The sequence below is a fragment of the Leptodactylus fuscus genome, chromosome 1 (genome assembly GCF_031893055.1).
Source record: "Leptodactylus fuscus isolate aLepFus1 chromosome 1, aLepFus1.hap2, whole genome shotgun sequence".
NCBI classification, from domain to species: Eukaryota; Metazoa; Chordata; class Amphibia; order Anura; family Leptodactylidae; genus Leptodactylus; species Leptodactylus fuscus.
Window position 1 is genome coordinate 85,499,371 of NC_134265.1, and position 27,702 is coordinate 85,527,072.

The window sequence follows — 27,702 nt, forward strand, 5'->3', positions numbered from 1 at the left end:
GTCTCCCCGACGAAACCGTTTTTTTTTTTTTTTTTTTTTTAACCGGACACAAACTCCTGCATGTCCGACTTTGTGTCTGGTTAAAAAAAACTGTTTTGCCGCAGAGAGCACAAAATGCTCACAGGCAGACACTTTGCAAACCCATTCAAATGAAATGTGACTGCTGGTTTCCATCTCCTGTCCAGTTTCTCTGGCAGAAGACAGAAACCTAAAAGCGGAGACCGGGGCGCAGGTGTGAACACGCCCTGACTGTAATACTTGACGGTGATACTTAGGAAGTATAGTGGAATTACATATTCTTACTAGTGGAAGAAGATTACTGGTGCCAGTGGATAAACTGATTTTCGCCCCCGTCTATACTGTTCCTCACAGGGGCCTTTTACTTTTGTATCCGACATCAGACCCCTTTAAATAAAGCCCTGTATTTTGTGTATTAAGCATATGTATGAAAGGTCAAGACTGGTGCCGAGTTTTTTGCTTTCACAGACACTGAGCAGGAGCAATCACAGATCTGAAGCGAAATACAAGGAAATAGTAGATAGTTGTTTTGGTTTGTGAGCACTAGATGTCGCTGCAGTACACGCCCTGACACTTTACCATAGAGTTAGGTGGTGCGGATAGTCTGAGACGTTCTGTCTTTTCCTCTCGCTCTTTCCGCTGGCTTCCTGTCGGCTAGTGCTGTCGCCGCTCCTGTCACTTAGGTCTCTTCCTGGTGCAGTTTATTGGTCCTCCAATGGCTGCTGTGTCCCCGGCGCCTGCACTATGCGCCCGCCAGTCGGGTGCCTGGTAATGGCCTGGTGCTAGGCATACAGTAACCCCGTACATGGTGCTATATGGTCCAATGGCTGCGCTGTGAAGGAAGAGTAGTGGCTGCCTCCACCCTATACATCGTATGATACCTAGTGTCAGTGCTTGTAGCGATCCTGTGGCCCAATGGCGTGCAAGTCCAAGGTGGCCCCCAGTGTAGACTTCGACCACAGCTGCTCTGACAGTGTTGAGTACTTGACTCTGAATTTCGGGCCCTTTGAAAGTGTTCACCGCTGGAGGAGGCTGCTGCCCTGTGATGAGTTTGTGGGGGCCAGGTAAGCCATCCTCAGCTGGGCGCTACAGACAGACCAAGGAGACATGGCACAGCCGCCTGTATAGCTGTATACTATATTACATTCATCATGGAATATGAGATTATCAGGTTAGACTGGGAGTAGATCACGTATTACTGTTTTGCACCATTTTTGTGCCATAGTACCATAATACGTTATTAGTATACGTAATATGTCACGAGTCGCCAATTTCACTGATATGCTATTCTAAGCTGTCATTCTACAACATTATTGGTAATGTGTAACCTAACTACCAGTCACACCATATAATGCTAGCTGCCACAACACTAACCTGCCACATTTTACTACCACTGGTAGAAAGGGGTGTGCTTGGCATACATTGGGCATATTTCTGAATGGCTTTGTCCAGGCACACCCGAGATCAGGCATAGTAAGAGGCTTGACACTGCATAGTCTGCCTAGCGTGCAGTTATATCTCTACACCCAATGTCTGATAAGGCAGGAGAGTATGCTTGTACAACCCCTTTTAGAATCTGCACAGGATGGCAATACTGGACCTCTGATGTCTGACCCCGGCAGATCTAATATTGACGGCATATTCTATGGATGAGTAAGTAATTCTTTTAAAGAGGAGCTTTCATGTCCTCATAGATGCGCTGAATTCGGCGCACTGTTGGATTTCCCGGTATGCCCACAGGTTCTGGAGATTTCGGTGCTGTTAATTTCAGCACTGATATCTCTCCACTGTCAGAAGTGTGGGCCTTACAGCTTAGCATCATTGCCCCCTGACAATATTCCTCCGTACAAGCTATTTTCTTATAGATTTAATAGGGAAAGGAAAAATCACAGAAAACCTTGTCAACAATCCTGCAAAAAAAACCCACAATATGCGTTCTTTTTTTTTTTCGTTGCGTTTCATTACGTGGGGCCTTAACCTAAAAGAGCTTTCCATAAAAGAACTATTGATGGTTTGTCCTTATGCTACTTTTACACATACAGATATCAATTCAAAGTTAATTATTGTTCCATTGTATCAATATTTTGGTGTGTGTAAATGGCCAATTTATCTGACAGACATGTGTTTCACCTGCCACAACTGATATGTTGTGTGTACAAGTTTTCCAATTACAGTTATTGTTCTGTGAAAACAGCATTTGAAAGTCAACTCCATTATAGGGAATGGGAAGGATTTGTTGCAGGATGACCATAAGCGATGAGGAAAGTAACCTAATACAATATCTGCATGTGTGCTTAGTTAGAAATCTGCTTTAGGTAAGGTCATCAGTATCCGAATCTGATCGGTGACCAAAAATTGCAGCATTCAGGTGTGTACTATAACCTTTCACTGAATACTAGGCACAGTGCCGTACGTTGCATAGGGCTTGTGCTTGGTAATACGGTTCAGCCTTGTTCACTTGATTGCGACTCCATGTCCTAGGCATAGAGAAAAGGCCTCAGTGGTTCTGAGGGTCAGACCTGCACTGATCAGATACTGATGACCTAGCTCATCATGGCTTCAGTTCTTGGAATCCCCTTTAAAGATTATGTACATATACAATTTTCTTTACAACTCCAATGCAACCATGAAAAAAGAAATGAGTTCATTAAAAATTGTGTCTACAGCTGCTTTGCAGACCCATGTGTCTCCTTGTGTCAGTTACACTCCCTTCCATTTGTCCCCTTCATACTTAAATACAGGGCTATATTAGCAGGAATTTGGGGACAAATAGAAGTGGGTATGACTTGAAGTTTCTCTGATACAGCTGGAACCTTACTGACTATCACCAAGAGGCTCCTGTTTATAGTACAGGGACAGCTTCTTTTCCCATGCAATTCCCACAAGGTCCATTTTTGGCATGGTGCCAAAGAGTGGTGCTTTCCATCACATTAAAAATAGATATAAAAGTGTACACAATAGGGCGTTAAAATAACCAAAGGTTACTCTACCTCTTCCTGATCCTTTGTCATTCTGGTTCAGGCACTGTCTTATTCATGATGTCTCCCGACACACAGGAAATACTTGTATATGCCCTCTCAGCCCATCACTGGTTGAATTGATGACCTGTCTCATCCAGTGACTGGCTCAGGCTGGGTTCACACTGAGTTTTTTGGACTAGACTTTGACGTGGAATCTGCATCAAAATCTGTCTAAAAAAAAAACACCTCCCAATGACCAATGGAAGTCGTACAATTCCTTTTTCTGCGAAGGGTTTTCTTTTTTTTTGCTGCCCGTGGAAAAAAGAAGTGACCTATCCTTTCTTCAGGTAGATTCCGCGGCTGAATCAGCCGTGGTCGTCCGAGGCGTGACACTCCCTCCCGACTGGGCCCATTCATTTGGGCCTAATCTGGAGCGGAATGCCTCGACTGTCAGAATCCGTGACCGTCACAGCTAGCCGCGGCAGGCACTTTTTGGACCAGATTCTGAGGCGGCTTCCCACGTCAATATCCGGTCCAAAAAAACCCCGTGTGAACCTAAATGAGCATACTCGAGTCAAACATCAGAAAGTAAAGCGTAGCATTCGAGGCGGAAGAGGTGAGTAATCTATCATGTTAACACCTCCATGTGTTGCCATTTTAAATGTATTTATATTATCATAGAAGCCCACTGTAACACATCATGTACATCAATCTACACCAAAAGGCCCTTGTATATAGCCATAACCCACTTATCTTCATTCACATCTTGCAAAAAGCAAAACTGTGAATTCTGTTCCTGTAAAATGAATGCTGTGATTGGTTGCTAATGGCAGCCAGTACCGTTTTGCGTTTGGACCACTTTAATAAATTTACTCCACCGTTGAGAAGATGTAGTGTACACAGGATCCTGACTTTTATTTTGTGTTTTACAGACGGAGTAAACATACTGTTGTAGCTTACAAAGACGCCATTTACGTCTTTGGTGGAGATAACGGGTAAGTGTTGTGATTCCATCTTTATTTTCTAGGCTTTGTAATTGCATTTAAAGATAGCCTGACAGCGCAAGTAATAGTGTATATGTAAATGGCGCCGCAATTACAATGCAGCAGATACGTGATTATATGTATAGTTTTACAACCAGAAAATCCACAGTGTATTTCAGCAAAGTGGATTACATTTTACTAAATCTGATCCACACCATGTGGAGAGCCCCTGCAGTCATTGAGCAGCAGTTCTGCAACATGTCAATTCTTTCTGCTGTTTTTTACCACAGATTTCACCGTTTGCAGTTCAAAATATACTAAGATACTCCTACTGTATATTACATGCTGCAAAATGCTTAGGTTATAAAAGCAGATTTTGCTGCCTGACAATGACATGATGGATGCATTTTGTGACTCATTGCCATAGTAGGTTTTCTAGTCATTCGGGCTGACTGTAAAGGTCCTACTTTTTATTTCGAGGCTGTTCTAGCATAGAGACCCACCCCATTGCTACCTGGTGATATGTTAGAAAATAGAATAAGTTTAGATGCCTTGAATTTATTAAAATTAAGATCAAATCTACTTTATATGCAGTTTATGATGTATGAATGTGGATATGTGTGTATTCATTCATTCGTTACTATCTGCAGGAAGAACATGTTAAATGACTTGCTGAGGTTCGATGTGAAGGACTGCTCCTGGTGCAGGTACTGTGCAGCTTCAAGAGCTGGAAGCAACACAATTACTCAGGCACCCCCTAGTAGGAAAGACAATGCACTTCTGTACAAAGCTGTGGATTGTCGTATATGAATACACTGTCTACCAATAAGTAGTTGGACACCCTGCATGGAAGATATCTGCGGTCGCCGTTAAATAGGAATCATCATTGGGATTAGTTGCATGCAAGATACCATGTAGTGCAGAGTTGTCCAATTTCAAGAAAGGGGTAATTGTGAGGTACCACAGAAATGGTCGATCCTTAAGGGACATAGCAAGTGAACTGAATTACCCAAAATGTGGCCTATGTGATTACAAAGTGGAAGTTGAACGGTGATTGTCTGAATGTGCCCCGAGTCGGCAGACCCCTGAAACTGGGAGATAGAGACCAACGTGTGCTGGCCAGAGAAACCGCACCCAACCACTGGCTCACATACACCAGGAATTTCAACAGGTATCCGGGAGTATTGTGTAGATCAATACCATCCATAAGGAAGCATCTGCTGGGTTCTACCAACTATTGAATAGGAATAAATGTTGTTTTTCTATTCTACCACAGGTGTCCAAATACTTATTGGTAGACAGTGTAGTACAATAAGTCAGTGTTGAATATGTGAAGTGTCTCTTTAGAGAAATGTCTACAGTCTTAAACAGCATGGTAACACATGAGAGACAGAACACAAGTTTACATCTCAGAAAGCCATCAAGTCAATGAGTAGTTCTCCATTCTCTAGAAGAACTAACAACTAGACTGTGTTCTGTCCCTAGAGACCTTACTAAACATCTTACTGTTTTTATTACTGTTCATACATTCTTATATTTGGTTAACCACGTGTATGATTTAGAAATATATATAATTTTTATTTTATTTTATTTATTTTTTTACATTTTTGTTGTCTTTTACTTCAAACAGGGCTTTTACTACTGGAACTCCCCCAGCACCGAGATATCACCATTCTGCAGTAGTCTATGGAAGCAGCATGTTTGTGTTTGGTGAGTAAGTTAGGATTGGAGAAACCTATTTACAGTATGTTGTAATGTCTAAAGTATGGCGTCTTACTAGTAACTGTATATCTTTTCTTGCATGATACAGTTTTATAGGTCATTAATATCATAGTCCTAGAAAAAAAACTCGTCCTCCTGTCTTACTATTGTTGTCTGTTTTGGTTCCCAGGTGGCTATACTGGTGATATTTATTCCAATTCCAATCTGAAGAACAAGAATGATCTCTTTGAGTATAAGTTTGGGACTGGTCTCTGGACAGAATGGAAAATTGAAGGAAGGTTTGTAGATATTAAATATTAGCTGTTGCTTCAATAAACTTATTCTCATATAATAGCTAGGGATGAGCAAACCGGCATAACCAACCAGGTTTTTTTACAAGTTTTTCAAAAAATGTAGGGTTCTCCACCCACGAATGGGTATTATACTCTGGGGTCTCATTCAGTTAGTATTTATGTAATAGTGGATGCTAGTATGTATGTATGTATGTATAGGCAAACAAGTTTTATTTTTAACAAGTTAACTCAAAGCTGGTCGAAGAACGTCTTTAATTACACCAAAATATAATAAAATAATAAGTGTTTAATTAAAGGGACCCTATCATTGGATACCCTTTTTTTTTTCCTCACTAACACATAGGAATAGCCTTAATACTCCCAGATGCCTATAGAAACTCCTGGTGTATACCTTTAGATGTCTTCTCCGCACCGCTGTTCGGGAGAAATCCCAGTTTTCTTTGTTATGCAAATGAGTTCTCTCGCAGCACTGGGGGTGGTCCCTAGCGCTCAAACAGCACTGGGGATGTCCCCAATGCGGCGAGAGAACTCTCCAGCAACGCCTCAATCTTCTTCTGGAACAGCCTCTCCCTGTGTCGTCTTCCATCCTGGGTTTCAGTCTACTAGGCCTTGGGCAGAGCCGACTGCACATGCCCGAGCCACAAGGAAATGGCTGTTTACACCAGCTTACTGTGTAAGCTGCCACAAGAAAAGCGCCACTTACACTAGCTTACTGTGTAAGCGGGCATTTTCTTGTGGTCCGGGAATGCGCAGTCGGAACTAATTTGCATACTGAAGAAAACCCAGATTTTACGGAATGGTGACAGATAAGACCTCTAAAGGTAGGAGAAGAATAGCCTTTCTTAAGGCTATTCCTATGTGTTAGGGAGGAAAAAAGGGTATCCAATGATAGGATCCCTTTAGTTGTGATTTCAAATGATGTAATAGCTCAGTACATGGGGAGCCCCATTATATATTATGTACTGTATGATTATATCATGTACTGATATATAACCATCATTCGATGACTTCCAGAGGTGCATGGCATGCTTTCATGATCTAATGCTGAAGCTCCTGAACAATGGATTTCTACAGTTTTTATATTAACTCCGTCATATCACATCAATAAGGCACCACGATTTTGTGGAAAAACATGTCCCGTTGCAGTATGATCCCATTATAATAAATTATACATCTTCTAACTTTATTTATTAGTAAGTTTAAAGAGGTTTTCTGGGTTAATATCAGATCACTGGGGGTTTTACACCCAGCTCCCCTCTGGTTAGCAACTAGTGCAGGATCTAACAAAAAGAACTGTTCAGAAAGGCGAGCTTTACTTTTTGTTTAGATGCCTGCCGTTTCCCTGCAGCTCAGCTCCCATTCCAATGCAGTAACTTAACTTGGCCACTACACAAAGGACGGTTCACAGGCAGCATGGGGCAGGACATCTACAAGGAGTGTGTATGTTCCTCACAGAATTTGCGTGGGTTTCTTTCCACTCTCCAAAGACATACTTATTGTAAGATTTAGATTATAAGTCCTATACGTGAAAGTGAGTGACAATGTCTGTAGAGCGTAGGGTGAAATATGTTGACCCTATACAAGTTATAGAAATGAATAAATGTTCCAGCAGCTGCTAATAATCTCAAATGAGACCCCACTATCTGATACTGATGACCTTATTGTAAGGATTGGTCATTAGGATGTCTGAAAATGTCTTTGATATTGTTTTAGCCAGTTAGTCTATACAGGTATGTTCTATTTTGTGTTTTTACCTCTTTGAAAAGACAGGGAATGTTATACCATAGGAATACATTAACAATGCAATACAGTGATTAATCTTTTACATAGTTTGGCAATTACTTATTGTATTGGTTTTGATCTGAAGTCATAAGCTCAAGATAAGAGATCTACAAGCTGCTATCAGATGTTGTACTAGGTGTTCAACAAGCTGACTCTTTATCTCTACGCCCTATGTACAGTGATTTGTTCACTTTAATGATGTTTACCCAGTTTCTTGTCCTCTTATCTTTTGTTGACTTGTTTTATCTGTCCAGGGATACATTTCATTGTAAATAGATAAACTATTAGCTTGGGGTCTAGTTTTCTTATGTAATAGATCCGTACCTGACCTGATGTCCTTTTTTTTTTTTCAGATTACCAGTGGCCCGGTCAGCACATGGAGCTACAGTATACAATGATAAGCTGTGGATTTTTGCAGGATATGATGGAAATGCAAGGTACTTTACACACATATATATAGATATTTACACTAATTAATTTATTTTTTTTATGTATTTAATCATACAGATAGTGGTGGCCTATATTATGTCTTTTTAATGGCCACACAATTTGTACCAACTATGGTTCTATTGATCCAGGACCATTCCGCCTAAAAAATGCAAAAACACAAAATGTAAAAAAAAAAAAAAAAAAAAAAAAAAAAAAAAAAAAAAACAACCTGTTGCATATGACCATCCTAGAACACCAAATAGAACACCTAGAAGCTGAATGACTGCAGTTCAGCAGTAGACTTGAATAGACTATACTTCACAAGTCTATGTCCTAATGCTCTTAAAGGTGTATTCCCATCTGGTACATTTATGACATATGCATAGGATATGGCATAAGTGACTGAACAAGGTCTTACTGCTCTTAACCTGTGCGTCATGTATGTTACGGAAAGCAGAAAAAGAATGCAGTGTAAGACAGACCACACTAAAACACACTATAAATGTAAATGCCACTTTCATATTTTTCCATGACTTTTGCCATGCTGTACACAAGGTTATGTATTTTATGATTTTATTTGTATCTTTCATTTAGGCTAAATGACATGTGGACCATTAGTTTGCAAGACCGTGAGTCAGCAGCTTGGGAAGAGGTAATATGGAGACTATTGATTAAAGGAGTTCTACTGCAAATATACAGTTTTTTTTACTAGGATGAGCACATATAGATCAGTGTATGTACTACATTTTTGTAATGCGCTGTTACTAAGAGAGGCGCAAAAATATAATATAAAGCTAAAATCAATGAAGCGGTCATCAAAATCAGATCAGTCAGGTTCCAATACCTGGGAACTGCACCGAGCTGCAGTTCTCAACACGAATCGGAAACAGACAGGTCTGTTCTTAAAGTGTGGCTGTGCTGAGTTACTGAAGCTCAGCTCCTGTACAAGTGATCCATCATTTGCCCTGAAAATCCTTTATCACTGCGCTTGTCTGATGTTTGTCATATGTATTGCAGATTGAACAAAGTGGAGAGATCCCACCTTCCTGCTGTAACTTCCCTGTGGCTGTCTGTAGGGACAAAATGTTCGTCTTCTCGGGTCAAAGTGGAGCAAAGATCACAAACAACCTATTCCAGTTTGAATTTGCTGAAAAAGTGTAAGAGCCAAACATAGCCACAACATCATAGACAGATATTTCATCCACAGGGCACAAAAATGTCAATTAAAGGATGTTAATTTAAAGTGATCTGTATATTTACAGGGAATAATGAAAACTTTTAAGGCATATTCTGGCCATCCTTAAATGATTTATCTCATCTCAGTGTTTCATGGCCAAGAATTCGTGTGTCTCCAGCCATATAAGGCAGGCAGAAGTTACAGAAACAGCTTAACACAGCTGTCCTATGCTGTTTTCCTATATCCCATAGAAGCTTAGCACAGTGAGCCACACTGTTTCCACAGCTTAGAATCACTTTTGTGGAAGTTACAGAAACAATGTAGCGCAGCCACATTCAGCTGTTTCAATAACTCTCAGCCTCATGGCCATGACTTCTATTCCTATTTCAGCCATAGAATCCCTTTAATGTTCTTTTATCCTCACACAATTTGTATCAGGTCATGTAAAAGGATTATCAACAGTATACACTATACAGCTTCTTATGGCATTGAGGATTCATTGTGACATAAATACTCTTATAACTTGAAGGGACAATTCCCAACCTTTTTTAGTTCACAAACCACTTACCGTATTTTTCGGACTATAAGACGCACTTTTTTTCCCCAAAATTTGGGGGGAAAAGAAGGGTGTGTCTTATAGTCCGAATGTGGCGCCTGACACCCGCTGTAATAAAGAGGCGGATGCCGGCAAGGGATAGATGCAGGTTCCGGGGCCTGAGACATCGCTGCACTCCTCTGCCCTGCATGAAGCCAGCAGCGGGAGGAGTGATGCTATTCCGCTCCTCTGTCCCCCCGCTGCTGGCTTCATGCAGGGCAGAGGAGCGCAGCGATGTCTCAGGCCCCGGCACCTGTGCCAGCGTTTATCCCTTGCCGGCATCCGCCTCTCTAGTACAGTGGATGCCGGGTCTGTAGTCTGGATTGGTGGCGCCTTCTCCTCCGGGGCCGGTCCCCACCGGCCCCATATCTGTGAAGTTGCAGGCCGGCTCCTGCGCGGCGATATCACAGGAGCCGACCTGTTCGGGTGAGAGCCGGGAGCCTAATGAAGGCTCCCAGCCCTGTCACTGCTATATTAGTATTGCGGCTGGGTCTATGACCAGCCGTAATACTAATATACAGAATGTCCCATAGACGGCAATACAGTTGTATTGCCGTCTATGGGACTTGCAATCAAGTGACCGCAGGTTCAAGTCCCCGGGGGGGAATAAAATAGTCCAAATAAAGTCAAATGTAAAAGCTCACCATATCCCGAAGCAAGGTGCACGATCTATTTCTCCCGGACTTGAGGAGGAAGAGGAAACACAGAAACTATTTTGAAGGTAAGATCCGCAGCTCTTGTTCGTTGATAAAAAATAACTTTTATTGCTTCATTTAAAAATTGGTAAAGACACCATAACGTACAAGTGAAAAAAGATTAGAAAAAACATGAAAGTGAATTAAAAACCGCAATAACTACATGTTAGGCTGACTGACGCGTTTCGAGACACAAAAACGGTCTCTTATTCATAGTCTTGTGAATGCACAAGACTATGAATAAGAGACCGTTTTTGTGTCTCGAAACGCGTCAGTCAGCCTAACATGTAGTTATTGCGGTTTTTAATTCACTTTCATGTTTTTTCTAATCTTTTTTCACTTGTACGTTATGGTGTCTTTACCAATTTTTAAATGAAGCAATAAAAGTTATTTTTTATCAACGAACAAGAGCTGCGGATCTTACCTTCAAAATAGTTTCTGGAATAAAATAGTAAAAAAAAAAAAAAAAAAAAAAGCTTTAAAAATATATAACAAAAATATGAAATAAAAGTTCTAAATCACCTCCTTTCCCTAGAATATATATAACAGTAGAAAAACCACTCTATGCGTCCCCGTACAGCTGCAGGGTCACCTGTCAATGTGGCCTTGCAGCTGTTGCAAAACTACAACTCCCATATATTAAATATTTTACCATTTTTTGCGTCAAAATTTTTTTCCCTATTTTCCTCCTCTAAAACCTAGGTGCGTCTTATAGTCCAGTGCGTCTTATAGTCCGTAAAATACGATACGTATATGACTGCATTGCTGGCAAAGCACATGCACCAGTGTAAACTGCCAGTGATATGGTTTGGATTCATAGGTAAGTTTCAGGAAAGTGACAGAGTAAGCTACAAAGAAACAGTATTTATATCAGCCACATGCAAGGGGGCCTGAGAGCCACACTCTTTGGGTAGCATTGGCCTAGAGCTACTCATTCCTCACAATTTTATTCTCCATATTTTACACAATGACCCAATAAGAATGTCCAGGTCTGCATCTAACCAGTGATTATGTCCACACAGCTGGATGCGCATTCCTACAGAGCACTTACTGCGTGGGTCACCGCCACCTCCTCAAAGGCGTTATGGGCACACAATGGTGGCCTTTGATCGTCACCTTTATGTATTTGGTGGAGCTGCAGACAACACTTTGCCTAATGAACTGCATTGCTATGATGTGGATTCCCAATCCTGGGAGGTAATACAGCCCAGTCCAGACAGTGAGGTAAGGTCAACAAATTTATCCTGATAAATGTATTCACACCTCGATCACTTTCCCTCCTGATGTAATGTTGCTGCCATCTGCAGGGGAAGATTCTCCTCTGTGTGAGTGTATTAGAACAGCTGATGATTAGAGATGAGCGAACACTGTTCGGATCAGCCGATCCGAACAGCACGCTCCCATAGAAATGAATGGAAGCACCTGGCACGCAGACTTTGCTGGCGGCCGGCCGCTTAACCCCCCGCGTGCCTGCCGCTTCCATTCATTTCTATGGGAGCGTGCTGTGAGCGTACTGTTTGGAACGGCTGTTCCGAACAGTGTTCGCTCATCTCTACTGATGATGCGGTCTTCTCTTTCACTTGCTGTTATCTTGCACTATTGCCTTCCTGCTTACTGCCATTAGTAGGCCACAGAAGGAGAGCAACGGATATTTTATTATTACAATACCATCATCTTAGGGTTACACTGCAGCGTGTCTACATTTGTTTGTGTGGTCACTGTATACTTTGAATAATTACTGTAAGAATGATGTCACAGTGATAAGGTGAAGTAAATCTCCCAAACCTCATATTACAGCTTCCTAGTGGCCGCTTGTTCCATGCTGCAGCTGTTATTGCTGATGCCATGTATATCTTTGGAGGGACTGTCGATAATAATGTCAGGAGCGGAGAAATGTATCGTTTTCAGGTAACACAAAGTGTTGTAAAGGGTGTATGCCCAGCCTAACCCAGTCATAAAGAATAACAAATGCTTGTTATGACACTTTCTTCACTCGCTCATTTGTCCAGTGTTTTTTAACAAGTGAAATAGACAAATGGGCCTTGAGCAAATAAACTAAGTAGTAAGTCAAAACTCGTACCAGAATAAAAATCAGACATGTTATTTTATAGTTATGATAGCAGACTGACTTGCTTATAGAAGCTTAGCATGGGGGGTTGGCAAAACTGTCAACAGTTCTAGGCCAAAATATTCTTTCCCACTCCTACACAAAGCTGTTTTGCATTTTTTTAGTTGCTCCCCCATAAAAGAGTCGGGAAATACTGACCATGACTGTTGTCTGGACAATCCTATCTCTAAAGGTAGTCACCCAAGCAATTAATTGATATTGATGGAAGTTACACATGGCCATATATTTTCCCTGCAGTGGGCATTGCAGGGGAAGGGTGTAACATAGCATGGTACTGAGTCCAAAATTTCTCCACTCTGGCTTATAGAGTCGGCATGCTTAATTGTCTCTAGAAACAGAGATAGAATGAATAGTTTCCAGTTGCAGCAAATTTTTGGAAGCTAGACTCCTTCACTTCCATTGCAAAAAGTAACTTCGTTCAGGTGAGCAAATTTGGGTTGGTGTAATGTGAGACTTAAAATCTACATTTTGAATATGTATATATACAAACTGTGCAAGTAATGTGTTTTTATAATTCATTTCTTAAAAGAAACACTTCCTTGTAGGGCTGAGCAATTAATTGCAAAATAACCAAAACCCAAAATCAACTGAATTATTTTACATATTTTGCACCCATGCCATCCTGTCTCATACTTCCATTGGTTAAAGGTTATGTATGCTGTCCAATCAGGATTGCTGATATGTGAATAACCGGATCCAAAATTCAGTGGCATATAAATGGGGGGGGGAATGCCTGTAAAAAGGAGAGTGTTATTAAGTAATCAACCATTAAAAAGGTTGTCCAGGCATTTTTTTTTTTTTTTAATGCCTGGATGACCAGGGGAGGTGAAAAAAAAAAAAAAAATCATACTCACCTTTTCGCAATGCTCCAGTGTCCTCTCAACACATTCCGGTCCTTCTGCTCCAGCGTTTTCTCAAAGTGAAACTCTTAACTGGCTGTGATGTCATGGATGCCCCTCCGCTGAAGCTTCTGATTAGCCTCAGCGATCACGTGACCAGCATACCTCAGGAAGAGACCCATGATGTCACAGGTAGTGACATTGCAGGCCCTTCCCTGAGGCCACTGATTGGCCTCAGCGGTCACGTGTGGCTTGGACTTTCATCAGCAGGATAAATCAAGAAGACTGGACTGTGCAGGGAGGCATTGGAGCACCATAGAAAGGTGAGTATGAATTTTTTTTATTTTTTGTAATGCCCCTAGCCTACTTAGAACTTAAACAGGTTGTCAAATTTTGCTTGGACAAACTCTTTAATCATAGTTAATCTAAAATATTCAATGAATTGTGAGTTTAATTAGGGTGATATCGCCCAGTCCTACTTCCTTGTGTGGTGACACAAAAGTTGCCATTGCATATTTCAAATCAATTCTATTGTCCTTTTTTCCACCCTAGTTCTCTTGCTATCCAAAATGCACTTTACATGAGGATTATGGAAGATTATTTGAGAACCAGCAATTCTGTGATGTGGAATTTATTTTGGGAGAGGTAAGTTACTTATTGATTGGTCTCAGTTGCATTGTGTTGGGGATTTAGAAAGGAACTGTCACCAAGGACAACATGCTAAATAGAATATTTATTTATATTTATAAAACATTTTATCTTCACTGTTTCTCTCATCCATTTTTGTATTGCTGTTTTTGTTTCACCTACAGAAACCTTTAGATGCTAGTAGGGTAGCTGCACTCTTAGAGAACAAAAGCTAATTTACATGTAACCTGTCAAGGCCATATGTTTTGAAAGGGTGTACTGAATTTAAATTTTTAAAAAAATTGATAGTGGGCGCAGCAGCAATTAGATGACTTGTGTCATTTAATGAGGGTGTCCAGGGGAAGGTGAAAAAAAAAAAAAATATGTGCCTGTCCCCAATGCTCCAGTGTCCTCCCAGCTTGGTTCGGTCCTGCTGCTTGATTGTCTTCTTTTGCTGGAATTCCTCACTGGCTATGACATCCTGTGTCACATGACTTCTGAGGCCAATCAGCAGCCTCAGGAAGGGACCCGGGGATGTGACAGGTAGTGACATCCCGTCCTTCACTGAGGCTGCTGATTGGCCTCAGGAGTCAATGGCTTTCTGCTCTGTCTCTGGTCAGCTGGACAAAGCAACCAACATCAAAAGGCCCCACAAAATCACACCTTGTCTAAGGGATGTGCATATTAATAGGGGGCCATAACAAAAAGGGTGACAAACAAATCATCAGGAAGGAAAAAACTAATTACAATTAATTATGATTAAAATGATAGCCCCAGATAAGGGATACATGGATAATATGCACGCACACAGCTACCTACCCACATAAGACAACCACATAAATGTATATATGTGAATACATGCATAAAACTAAATAGCATATGTGTATATAATTCATATTACAGTGAAATGAGACATAGAACTTGAATCCCTCTTACAGTATGGGTCCACTGAGAGGTTGGTTGATATTGAACATTTTTTTTTTTTAGTGTTTGCAGGGTTCTGGCAGAAATTTTGCTGTTATTGTATTATATCATCTATAAACTGTGTGGCAGATTTACTGATGTGTTTGCACCTAAAATATAGCGTTAAATGCACCAAAATATGGCACACTTTTGGTACAAAATGTTGCATCTATGTTTAGGAAGTTTTCCCTAACAACTTTACAAGGCTACATGGCTTAGTAGAAGTGAACATAGTTTGCAGTGCACCATTTTGCACCTGAATTTTGGCATAAAATTTTGTCTAAAACTAGACCTACCAATAGGTGGTGTAAGCTCTTAGATAAGCAGTCTATGTACCAGATTTCTCATATATCCTGAGCTACTCTGATCAGTCTAGCCCATTTCAATGTCTACATGTACACTGTCTATCTAGTAAATATGGACTAATGATTATCTATAACCAAGATGTATTTTAGGATGAATCCTATAAGTTCACAGTTGTACCCTCAGTACAAAGTGTCTAAATATCACGTTCTCCCCCACTTTCCTCTAGAAAGAGGAGCGAGTCCGGGGACACATTTCTATTGTCACTGCTCGATGTAAATATCTGCGGAAGAAAATCACTCAAGCAAGAGAGAGGCAGCGACAAGTAAGTAATACAATAATAATGTTAAAGCCATTCAGGATGCAACTGATTTATATTGGTTTTGGTTTCACTACATTCTGAGTGCCATAAAGCTCCCAAAATCAGTGTGATAGAGTCATCTGAATGTAGCAGTTGTCCACATCTCTCCTCCCCTTATGGCTGACAGTCAACATAATAAAGTTCAACTTGAAAAATATTTCCATTTTGTAAAGTGCCATATGTAGCTACTGCTAAGTGAGGATGTACCCTTAGGGTATGTTCACACATCTAAATTTGGAACTGAATTTGAGGTGGATTCTGACTCAAAATCGGCTCCAAATTCATCCTGATACCAGCCTCCATTTATTTCAGTGGGAGGCAGATGCAGATTTTTTTTTCTCTTCAGAATTTTTCAGCTTGCAGAAAAAATTTGCCTTGTGCTCGATCTTCAGACAGATTCCGCCTGATGACTCCCATTGAAGTGAAGGGTGGGTGGAAAATATCTGCCTGGCTGGTGTGGAATTTGCCAGTTCTGCCACGGAATTTGGCACCAAATTTATTGCTCTCATTCAGGTTCACTATTTCCTACCCCCCAAATTATTCATAATCTCATTCAGGCTCATTGTTCTTCCATTATCATCTATCCTCACCCAACATGAGGCAACACCATACTCTATGATACCCCCACACAGCTTACCGTTTCTCAATTACATCCCCCCCTTCGACACCCCTTTCCTCATGGTTCACTGTTCCTCTATTACACCCCCCTCTCACCTCCCCATGGCTCACTTTTCCTCTTCCATAAACCTCCCACACTTGGCTAGATGAGTTTGGTGTGGAAGAACTTGACTGGTCCACACAGTGCCCTGACCTCAACCCCATTGATCACATTTGGTGTGGAACAGGAACAGACTTTTGAGTCTGACAAAAACTCCTACAGACATTGTAAAATCTTGTAAGAAGCCTTTCCTGAAGAGCGGAAGCTTTTAAGCTTCAAAGGGGGGATCAACTTTCTATTAATACCTATGGATTTAGAATGGGATGTCTCAAAAGCTTGTATGTTATTTCCTTATATACGCAAGTGATTGAAATATTCTTTTTGTTGTTATACTATCAGAAGGTAAAACAGGATCCAGAAGAAGATGGCCAAAGTCTGCAGCAGAAACAGGAAAATGCAAGTGGTCCTCAGAAAACAAGTCGTTCTCTCCCCATGCTGGATGTGATCATTCGAGATGCTGAAGCTCGACCATTTGAGCTGCTTATGCAGTTCTTATACACAGACAAGATCAAGTACCCACGGAAAGGTACGTCTGACCACATACTTAAAATCAGAAAATAAGAGCGGGGATTGCTTCATGTTACTGGCAGTAATGTCTTTATAAAACAGGACTGTGACTTTTGTCCTTCTTTGGATACATGGCTCTTATAATTTATTGCAGCGGTGAATTTATGAGGACATATCAATTATACTAACAGCATTTCTGTTCCAGTAAGGAAGGACAATAACCTTTGAAGGCCAGTAAAAGTAGATCAAATGTTCAGGACATATAACATTTAGCGTCTCCTTGAATCCTTCTAGAGTGAATTAGGAGTAGCATGCTCTCCTTCCCATGATGCAATATTCTGCCAAACAAAAGATGATCTTGTCTTTGCACAGAAACAGCTATGAAATGCGATTTAATTTTTTTTTCCCCACACACACAGGTCATGTCCAGGATGTCCTCCTCATTATGGATGTGTATAAACTAGCTTTGCATTTCAAGCTGTCACGACTGGAGCAACTCTGTGTTCAGTACATTGAAGCATCTGTTGACCTTCAGAATGTCCTTGTAGTGTGTGAAAATGCCAACAAGCTGCAGCTGGACCAGCTAAAGGTAACACTAGACCTGCCCAGCTCAAGGCTGTTACTTTCCACCGCATGGGAAGCGCCAGATGTCATGTATATATAATGCGTTCTACATCCACCGCAGATATTACACTCTCAGGGTGCACTTCAGCTGAATATTTCAGTTTCTCAGTGAACACACCAGACTGATCCAGTTACTGTACATGTGGTTATTCACCGGATGTTTTAGTGGAGTATTACTGACTTAACTCTCTCCCTTCATTAGGAACACTGTCTGAATTTTGTTGTAAAGGAATCCCACTTCAACCAGGTGATAATGATGAAGGAGTTTGAGCACTTGTCCTCCTCGCTGATCGTGGAGATTGTACGCAGGAAGCAGCAGCCTCCTGTCAGGATCCACTCCGACCAGCCTGTTGATATAGGTTTGTCATTGGCTTTGGTACATTGCTGTGTAGACTGTACATGCTCTGGATATGTGATAAAGGCCTTAAATCCTTAAAGGCTTATTGTGATTGTATCATAACTTCTATTAGGACAAGTTCACACCTGCGCCCGGTCTCCGCTTTGTGCCCGAGAAACCATGACAGGAGGAAACCCGGCAGTCAGTGAGCGCCCTTGAGCGTCTTCTGGTCTCCATGGTGAAACCGTGTTTTTTTTGTTGTTTTTTTGTAACCAGACACGAAGTCCTGCATGTCCATCTTTGTGTCCGGTTAAAAAAAACTGTTTTACCGCAGAGACCAGAAGACACTCACAGGTGGACACTTTGCAAACCCATTCAAATAAATTCGTTTGAAAAGTGACTGCTGGTTTCCGTCTTCTGTCCAGTTTCTTGGGCAGAAGACGGAAACCTGCAAAGCGGAGACTGGGCGCAGGTGTGAACCCGCCCTTACAGTGTTTTAAGGGTTTTTTGCACTGCGGAGACAGTGCAAACAGTGAGACATTAAACCAGGTCACATCCATCAGTCCCTTGTACTGTACATAGGCCAGTTATTGGGATCAAGCTTATTTGTCAGCTGTCTCATATTGGCAGTCAGTGAAACTGTATGAGGGAGAAGCGACTGCAGTAATAGTCCTTGTGTAAATGGACCCTGACACTTATATTAAAAGATTTAAGGCCTTATTGACACGCTGCGATTTGTCGCTGTGGGAAGAATCACAGCGTTTTACAGTGCAAGCAAAGGGGATGGGATTCATGGGAAGAAATGCAGAAGAAATCGCTGCGCGGACACGCTGTGATTTGCAAAGCCGTTGTGGCTTTGCAAATTGCAGCATGTCAATTATACCTAGGGAAACGCCGGCGGCTTTCCCGTAGATATAATGTTAAGAGGAAGTCCGCAGAGGAAAACTCAGTGAACTTTCTCTTCAAAGTGCTGCGCAAAGAACCGCAATGCATTCACACAGCGGTTCTTTCCGCAGTGCTTTAGCCCTGCGATTATGGCCCATGGGGCCTTAGCCTTAGTCTCCCTTTATGTCTCTGCTGTAGAGAATTCATTTATTTTATTTCCCTGCAATTTCCCTTAATGTGTGCCAGAACTGCAGGCAGTAATGAATGGGTAGTGAGTTAACTTCTGGGAATATTTTTCTTTCTATATAATTATTTGTTACCTCACAAAAGTGAAACCATTCTAAAATAAAACTTGAATAAAACGCCTCATCTGTCACTGTATTTTAAGGGGAACCATTAATGCGTAAGGCAGATGAAGATGTTAGATTGAATACTGATACTGTAAGTCATTTGTTTGTCCGATAGGCACCTCTCTAGTCCAGGATATGAAGGCTTATCTGGAGGGGGCAGGAAGAGATTTCTGTGACATCACCTTGTTACTAGATGGCCACCCAAGACCTGCACATAAAGCCATCTTGGCTGCTCGCTCCAGGTGTGCATTGCTTGTAAACCTTTCTAATGTTATAGTCTCATCAGTGTTGAAGACCGCTTGTTATATCTATTGCTGCCTGTCTTCTTTCATGTCATGATAGTCTGATCTTTAGACAAATTCCATGTAACCTAAAATTTTGAGATTTGATCTGTAATATTGAAATATCCACAGTCATGAAGCATAGAATCAAAAGGGAACCTATTAGCTCCTTTTCACCCCCAAACCACCATCAGTGTCTTATTGCTCCTCTCATGTGTTGTCCCCCAGTATCTTTATATCTCCACCTGCTGCTGCCGCCGTCTACAGAAAAATAACTTATATTCTGTATGCAAATTAGGTATTTCAAGTCAAGGGGGTGGAAAGATAAAAGCAGTCAGCTCTCCACACCCCATCCCAGCCCTTCCATGGTGACTGACATCCCTCAGCTATAGTGTAGCAGCTGTTGTGACATTACGTTCTTCACACTTTCTGCATGTCTGACTTCATTTGTGAAACCAAAATAAAAATACCATGCACTGACGCTGTACAGTAGGTGGGGTAAAGCAGGCTGTATACAATTTTGTTGGTTAATTCCTACAGTAATCTAGTTGCTGTAAGAACTGTCAAACAATCCTCTGATTTTTACAGTTGGGGGATTAAAGGGGATGTCCAGGGAAAAATGGACAATTATTTTAACGTTTAAATCAGCTAGAGGTATTTGAAAAAAACGTTAAAAAAAAAAATGCATACTGACCTGTCCCCATTGCTCCGGTGTCTCAGGTCTTCTGCTCCAGCGGCATCTCCTGGGTCTTTTCTGGAGGTCCACTGATAGACCTCAGCAGCTTCAGTGGAACTTCAGAAGATGCCGGAGTAGAAGACCCAGGACTCAACATGGGACAGGTGAGTGTGTTTTTGTTTTTTTTGTTTTTGTTTTTTTTTTCCACTGATTTCGGCTGATTTAAACATTAAAAGGGTTGTCCATTTTTGCCTGAACAACCCCTTTTAAGGCTGTGACAGGGTAGATCTTTACCCATCTCCTGTATCCCCAGACACAAGTCACCATAGGGCATTCCCCACCATTGACATTTGCATAGTCGACTTAGGTGAATGGCATATTTATGATGATTATTTGATACAATAGCTATTGGATGACATCATTGTATAGTCTTCACTTATGTGTGTGGCTCTCATTAGTATATAGTATAGTACAATATTAATGTACATCTAGCTTCCACATATATTTCTGCTTATATAAAGTATCATGTATGATTAAGAGGACCTTTCACATCCTCGGGCACATGCGGTGTAATACACCGCTAGAAAGCCAACAGTGCGTTGATTTCAGCTTTTCCGTTCTGTGCCCCCGCTGAAGAGCTATCGAAGGCATTACCAAAACTTTTCAGTGTCAGAAGGGCGTTTCTGACAGTCTGTCAGGAACACCCCTCCTCACGGTAGCATCTGTTGTGCTGTACTGTGAGAGGGGGCATTCTGTACCGCCCGGTGATTCCTCGGCGTCATGGCTGTGCGGTAAGGAACACCCCTCTCACAGTACAGCACTATAGGCGCTGCTGTGAGGAAGGGCGTTCCTAACTGACTGTCAGAAATGACCTTCTGACACTGAAGAGCTACGGTACCAGCACCAATAGCTCTTCACTGAGGGCACAGAACGGGAAAGCCGACAGTGTGCTGAATTCAGTGCACTATTGGCTTTCTAGTGGTGTATTAGACCACATAAGTCCCAAGGACATGAAAGGTCCTCCTTTTCAACCAAGCTGGGCATTCATGTCCATGGAAGAGTCTGCTGTTATAATATCTGAACCATTGTTTAACCCACAGCTATATAATAGTATGGCAGTGAAGAAAGGAGTCCTATTAGTCCTACAGTGAGACTGCTAAGTTCAGTGAGAGCGTTGCTTGTAAATCATTTCCTTTATGGTTTTCTTTTTGCAGTTACTTTGAGGCCATGTTCCGCTCTTTCATGCCTGAGGATGGACAAGTGAATATTTCTATTGGTGAGATGGTGCCAAGCAAACAAGCCTTTGAATCACTCCTTCGATACATTTATTATGGAGAAGTCAATATGCCACCTGAAGACTCTCTGTATCCTTTTAGTCCAGCAACAGCCTCACATGGCTAAATTATTGTCTCCAAATGATAGTATAGTTTTATATACTACCTTATGTTAATGATTGTTGCAGAAAGGTAAAACGTACATTTTCTTTGCCTCATTATTAACCAATAAAGCAAGAAAGGAGTTACTTGCCATGTAATAGGGGTGAGTAAACCATAGGGTATAACTCTGTGGGGAGACAGGATCTAGGATAGAACCCTGGCAGTCTCCATATCATGCATGAGCTATAATAGCACCTACAGATATGTCCAGCCTTACCGAAAGGACTTACTCCAGTTTCACATGTGACATGGTAACAAACCCATAATATGCTGGAGCTCCTAATACATATAGACCAATGTAGGGTAGACATCTTGTGACAGAGATTTGCAATACCATGTTATGGGTTGTTTTTTTTTTTTGAAAAGTTAGTCTTCTTACACAACACATTTATTTAGAGCTAAGACATAAGTTAAGGAAGGGCTCATCTGTAAATTGTGTGCATGCCCTGATACAACTACTGTGATACAGCTACTACAATGAAGATGTTCTCTGTAGCTGCCCTTTCCAGTTACTGTGATCGGTTAGTGTCTGATAATGCCGTGCACAGAGGCGCCAAAGCAGTAACTACAAAATGGACAAATATGTGATTTCCTATATTCCTTAATGTGAACACCAGTTATTTGTTCTCTGCTCCATATTATTATGGATTTTTCAGTAATCGGCTGCAGGCGTATTGCCGACAAAATCTGGAGATGAACGTGACGGTTGAGAACGTGCTCCAGGTAGAGGAATCAGATATCTGTAATATTCCAGGTTTTTATGCAGTAGAATCTTTTTGTATTGAGGTCACTATTGGCTTTCTTGGATTGTATTTTGTATCGAGTCTTTTAGGTTCAAATCAGAGTTCATCTGTGGTACAGACGTAAACAAACTACACATAATCTCTATGGTTTATGGGTGTCAATCTCAAAATATCTGATGATGCTCTAGATATGTGAGTCAACCAATGTACTATAAAGGGCAGATGCCTGGATTTAACGTGAAATCTGTTTTTCAGATCTTAGAAGCAGCAGACAAGACACAAGCCCTGGATATGAAGAAACACTGCCTTCACATCATTGTCCATCAGTTCACCAAGGTTGGTGGCATCTTTTCTGGGGCTCTGGGAACATGTTGTCCTCTCATCTTCAGTTTTGGAGCAGTCTTTTCTACCGTTCCTTAAAATGTTGATTCTCTGTACTAACTCTATTAACTCATTGTTATATTTAGTATATTAGTGTATGGAAGGAAGGTCTTAGAATGAGGAATGGCTGGACAGACTGTTGGCTTGCAGTATGCCATCTTTGTAAAGGTTTTCATAGGAGTGTTTCCCTACTACTAGAGTGATGAGTACTTTGTGCATCAGCTCACCAGCGCTTTTCTACCATCTCACCTTTATAAAACAGACCTAGATCTTGCTCTTTCACTTGAGGATCTGTCACATCCCTCTTTTCTACAATAGAAAAGGTCTTCCCAACTCATAAAGTGATGACTTATCATTGGGACCACTTTATGATTGGACTGGACCTCTGAGACCCCCACTGACCCTGACAATGAAGTTACTATAGTGCTGTATCCCTAACTACTGAAGCCATCCTTAATTTTTGGATCACAGGAGATGTCAGAGCTCTACCAGTCATAAATTGATGGAAAGTCCTATCAAAGTGCAATCACTTTATAAGATGAGAGCACCTCTTTTAGGCTGAGGCCACGCATTACAGAAAAGCTGCATTTTTTGTTGTACCAGATTTTGCTGTAGTGTTTTGAGCCAAAGCCAAGAGTGGCTTCAAAAGGAATGGAAATATAAAGGAAAGACTTGGGAGTCATTTACATGACAAAGATTGAAGTCCTCTTTAAATTTAGGTGAAATTACACCTCTAATTCCTCTTCACTCCGTCTTTCCGCTGTGGCTTTCACTCACTTATTAAGTTTAGATGAATTGGCCAAATTGGCACATTTGTTGGGGCTCAGTCTCCTGTGGATTCTGCAGCAAGATCAAGCAGGATGCTTATGTTTCTGCGTCCAGCTTAGTTCTCTGCTTGCAATGTGAACATACACTTACTGCCTTACAGCTCAAGTGTATTCATAGCTTCATCCATTACATTCTCATTATGGTATGTGTGAATGCAGGAAGGTACCCATAGACTGATACTTCTGTGAGTTTAGTTATATATTTTGTATGTGCCATTTGTCTCTTGTGGATTCCTTTGCACTCATCACTTTTAAGCATGAAGAATAATAAAACCATTTTAGTCTGTTTGTCTGTCCTGTCTCTGTGTATAACTACTATTCTAATTTGTTTTACTGTACCATAATATATTAGACCCATCAGTTTTCTGGGTTACTTATATTGGTGATCCATTCTTTGTGTATTGGAAATACTGCATCTCCGCTCCTACTGAAGTGAAAGGCAGCTGATCTGCTACAGCCAGTTCACAAAGAATGGAAATGTACTTCTGACTTCACTCTCTATGAGTTAGTTCTGATGTCTGCTGAGAACTCATTGGTACGGGGTGCTTTTTGTCGGACTCCACTGATCTGATATTGATGAACTCCTCAGGCAGAAGCCATGGCGTTCTGTAAGATTTGCAGACTTTTCATTATTTGCCAGGCACAATGCTGTACATTGTGTAGTAGTTTTGTTGAGGTACTTCAGCTCTGTCCTGTTTAAGTACAGATGGGTCGTCGGATCTATGTATAGTATAAGGTACATACACCACAGAATATATAGCACTATGTCTGATAAACAATGAGTGCCCCTGTCCCTAAAACCAGTAACTCTCTGGTGCTGCCAGGAGTTGGATTCTCACCACGATGGCCTATCCAAATGAAAATTCATTAAATTATGGAGTGTAGCCTTCCAGCCCAATATAGGAGGTGAAGATGGTGATATTGAATTACTGGTAAGTAAAGTTTTTCCAACCCATGTGTTGTCAAATGAGCATACGCTCTAAATTTCTAGACACATTACCCCTTCAAGGATTGACATGCTTCATTTAACTTTTATTTTTTTTTCATAGATGTTGTCCAAGATCAGATATTGATGACCTGTCTTTAGGATAGGTCATCAATATCAGATCAGTGGGTGGCTGCCGTTCTCATCATTCAGCTGAAATCCACACAGTGTATAAAGCTGGAATCAGTCAGCTCTGTGCACTATGTAGTGGTCGTGCTGCCGTCTTGCCGATCAACTCCAAATCGGTTTCATGAATGCAGAGCTACCATATTGCATCACTGCCACCTAGGAATAGGCCAACAAAATCTGATCTTGGACAACCCTGTTAATCTAAGGGTCAGTCATTATTTATTTATTTATTCATAGATAGAAAATGACACAACACTCCTCCTCATTCTTCCTCCTTTCCTTCCTCACATGAAGGTTGCCAAGCTGCCAAATCTCCGTTTATTGAGCCAGCCTTTACTCATCAACATTATCGAGTCTCTGGCCAGCCACATCTCAGACAAGCAGTGTGCGGAGCTAGGCTCAGACATATAAGCGGACAGATGGATGAAGCATTCCTCGCTGCTGAAGCTGAATGTCCTTCACAGCCAGAACACTTGGGACCATGACGTTGTATTAGCAGATGGGCAGCTGATGCTGAGACCTGAACTTATACTGTATTTTGACAGTGAGAATATTTGCCCTGCACTTATAGCAGTAAAAAAGTCAAGTATCACTAAGGATGTTACCATCGAAGTGTGTATCATTTCCCTTTATGTTTAGAAGATGCTGTTCAAGGCTGTAGTTTCACATCAATTTACTGTGGGGTTTCTAAGTACTTAGAAGCTTTATCCTTATGAAGTAGGAAATCATTTATTCTAACAACATTCTTAGGGTTTACAATCTTATGTGCAAAGAAAATGGACACTTACTGATATAGGACCATGTGAAGGTGCCTTTTGAAGTTCTGTGGTTAGGGTGGCCTGTAATACCTTATATATGCACAGATGAATAAGATATGGCTCATTCAGTGGGTTGGAAGAGTCAGTAGTATTGTAATCTCCACTATACACTGACAGCCAGCTATGGGGAGGGGGGAAATTACTAACCAAAGTGGCAGAATTTATGCCAATACATTGTCTAATGTGCCTTGCGCCATATCTATTAAGTGTTTTAGACACTTTTCAGGCTGTATGATACAAAAAGCAGTATGGCTTGGGACATTGTGCGCCAAATTTCGACACATTTTTCTTAATGTAAACTAAACCAACTAATAGGTGTAAAGTTAGAGTAGATGATCTAATAATGTGACAGCTTTATCGAACAGCATCAGAAACTTTGATAAATCTGGCACAGTTTGACTGTCTAGTCTAAGTTTACTAATACTGGCTATGCTTAGTGAAGGCCTACCCTGTGTTTTATACTACATTTTGCATCTATTTGTTATACATTGGAAATGCTCTGTGATTGTAAGGAAAAAAAAAAATGGTCCCTTCCAGATAACCTCTAAATACTTGTAGCACAGATGTTCTTTTAAAGTGGATCTGTCAGGTTAAAGGGGTTGACCAGTGGAGGTGTACAATGCACAAGCATATTCGCCTGGCGCTGGGTAGTGTCTATTCAGTCTTGTGCATGGTTCACCAACGTTACACTACACGCAGGGACGTCAGACAAAGAAGAAATTTACTGAAGTGCTTCTTTACGTACACCTTCATTTCCTCTTATGTAGGCAATTTTGTGCCCCTGTATTTGGTATAATAACCTCCTTAATCCATAAAGCAGATCTTTTTTGCACTAGTGAGGGAACCTTCAATGGACCATTTCTTCTATGGGGACATACATATTGAGACATTATAAACTGGCTGTATATTTACAATCGCTTCAATTTTTACAATTTTACAATATTGTCAGTCTGGTTTATGTTGTCAATTTTCAGACACCTACAGTAAGTTAACACATTGCTAAGGCTGGATTCACAGGAGCATTCCAACTCTGTTTGGGGTTTCCATCCCTGAATCTGCTTAAAAAATGCGGTTTTGCACAGAAACTCTGTGAACCCCCATAATAGTCTATGGCGTCTGCGGGTAACCGCTCTTTACGCGGATTAGGTTTTCATTCTTCGGGTCCCCAAGCGGACTCGAAGCGCAGAAAGCCAAACGCTAGTGTGAACCTTCACCTGATAGGATATACCCTATTCATTGTTCATTGCACAGAGATAAGTATTTCTGAAAATACTTCTACACTAAGTTACAGTAGAGCTGCCTAACCAGACATTAGTATTATACAGATCTACTTGTATGTGGCTCTTCATTGCTCAGCAATGCATTGTGGGAAATGTGTGGCTATATTAAGGTATTCCGAAATACATCTAATTAACTATGGAGGTATAACTGCATGTTTATATACTGTAAACATACCTATCGTCTATCTGTGTATTCAGAATGTACATAATAAATGCATAACGTGCCCAAGTATCTTCTCTTCTGTATATTGTGCTATGAGAGAACGTGGCCATGTATCCGTTTACAAATAAATGTATTTATTGCTGTAACGTAATAGTGTCTGATGATTCTTTATGCACGCAAAGATTTCTTAAATGGTGTCAGTATAGAGAAAAAAATATATAGAAAATTTTTTATGTTTTACAAAACAAAATGCAAAAGAACTTAAAATAAACCAAAGTGAATGAATTACAACTAGACTCTTATATTACAACTAGAGCTATTATATTGATATATGAAGATTTGAGGGAGTAATAGTTATCTAAGGTCATGACATACATTGAATAGGTATTGGAAGGTCCAGACAGACCACCAGGAAAAAGAATTGTTTGATCTGATGAAAAGTTCAAGCAGCTCCAACAGTTTCATTGCCCAACATCCAGACACTTCATTACACACCCCTATCTCTGCTTGACCATTTCCAGCCGCTTAGCAGAAAGAAATTTGTCTCTTATCATCCTTTACATGCCCTGCCATTGACTGTCAGTCAGCGTCACCTTGGTTTGCAGTTCGTGTCATGAACGAGAAACCTGGACTGCTGCAGACTGAAACCGTATGATCTTTGGGGCCAAATTCAGGTTCTGTTTGGGA

At 41.0% G+C, this 27,702-nt stretch overlaps 1 protein-coding gene across 1 annotated transcript; it reads left to right on the plus strand.

Annotated features, from left to right (window-relative positions):
- The first annotated feature begins 665 nt into the window (after positions 1-665).
- LZTR1 (leucine zipper like post translational regulator 1) lies at positions 666-27,130 on the plus strand. Its single transcript, XM_075272279.1, has 20 exons — positions 666-1,082; positions 3,911-3,973; positions 4,612-4,668; positions 5,592-5,671; positions 5,853-5,961; positions 8,112-8,195; positions 8,782-8,839; positions 9,205-9,344; positions 11,677-11,878; positions 12,452-12,562; positions 14,174-14,266; positions 15,744-15,839; positions 16,933-17,119; positions 17,520-17,689; positions 17,927-18,083; positions 19,412-19,538; positions 21,468-21,617; positions 22,307-22,412; positions 22,688-22,768; positions 25,049-27,130. The coding sequence occupies exons 1-20, from the start codon at positions 934-936 to the stop codon at positions 25,163-25,165; spliced, it is 2,337 nt and encodes a 778-aa protein (XP_075128380.1). The 5' UTR covers positions 666-933; the 3' UTR covers positions 25,166-27,130.
- The last annotated feature ends 572 nt before the right edge of the window (positions 27,131-27,702 follow it).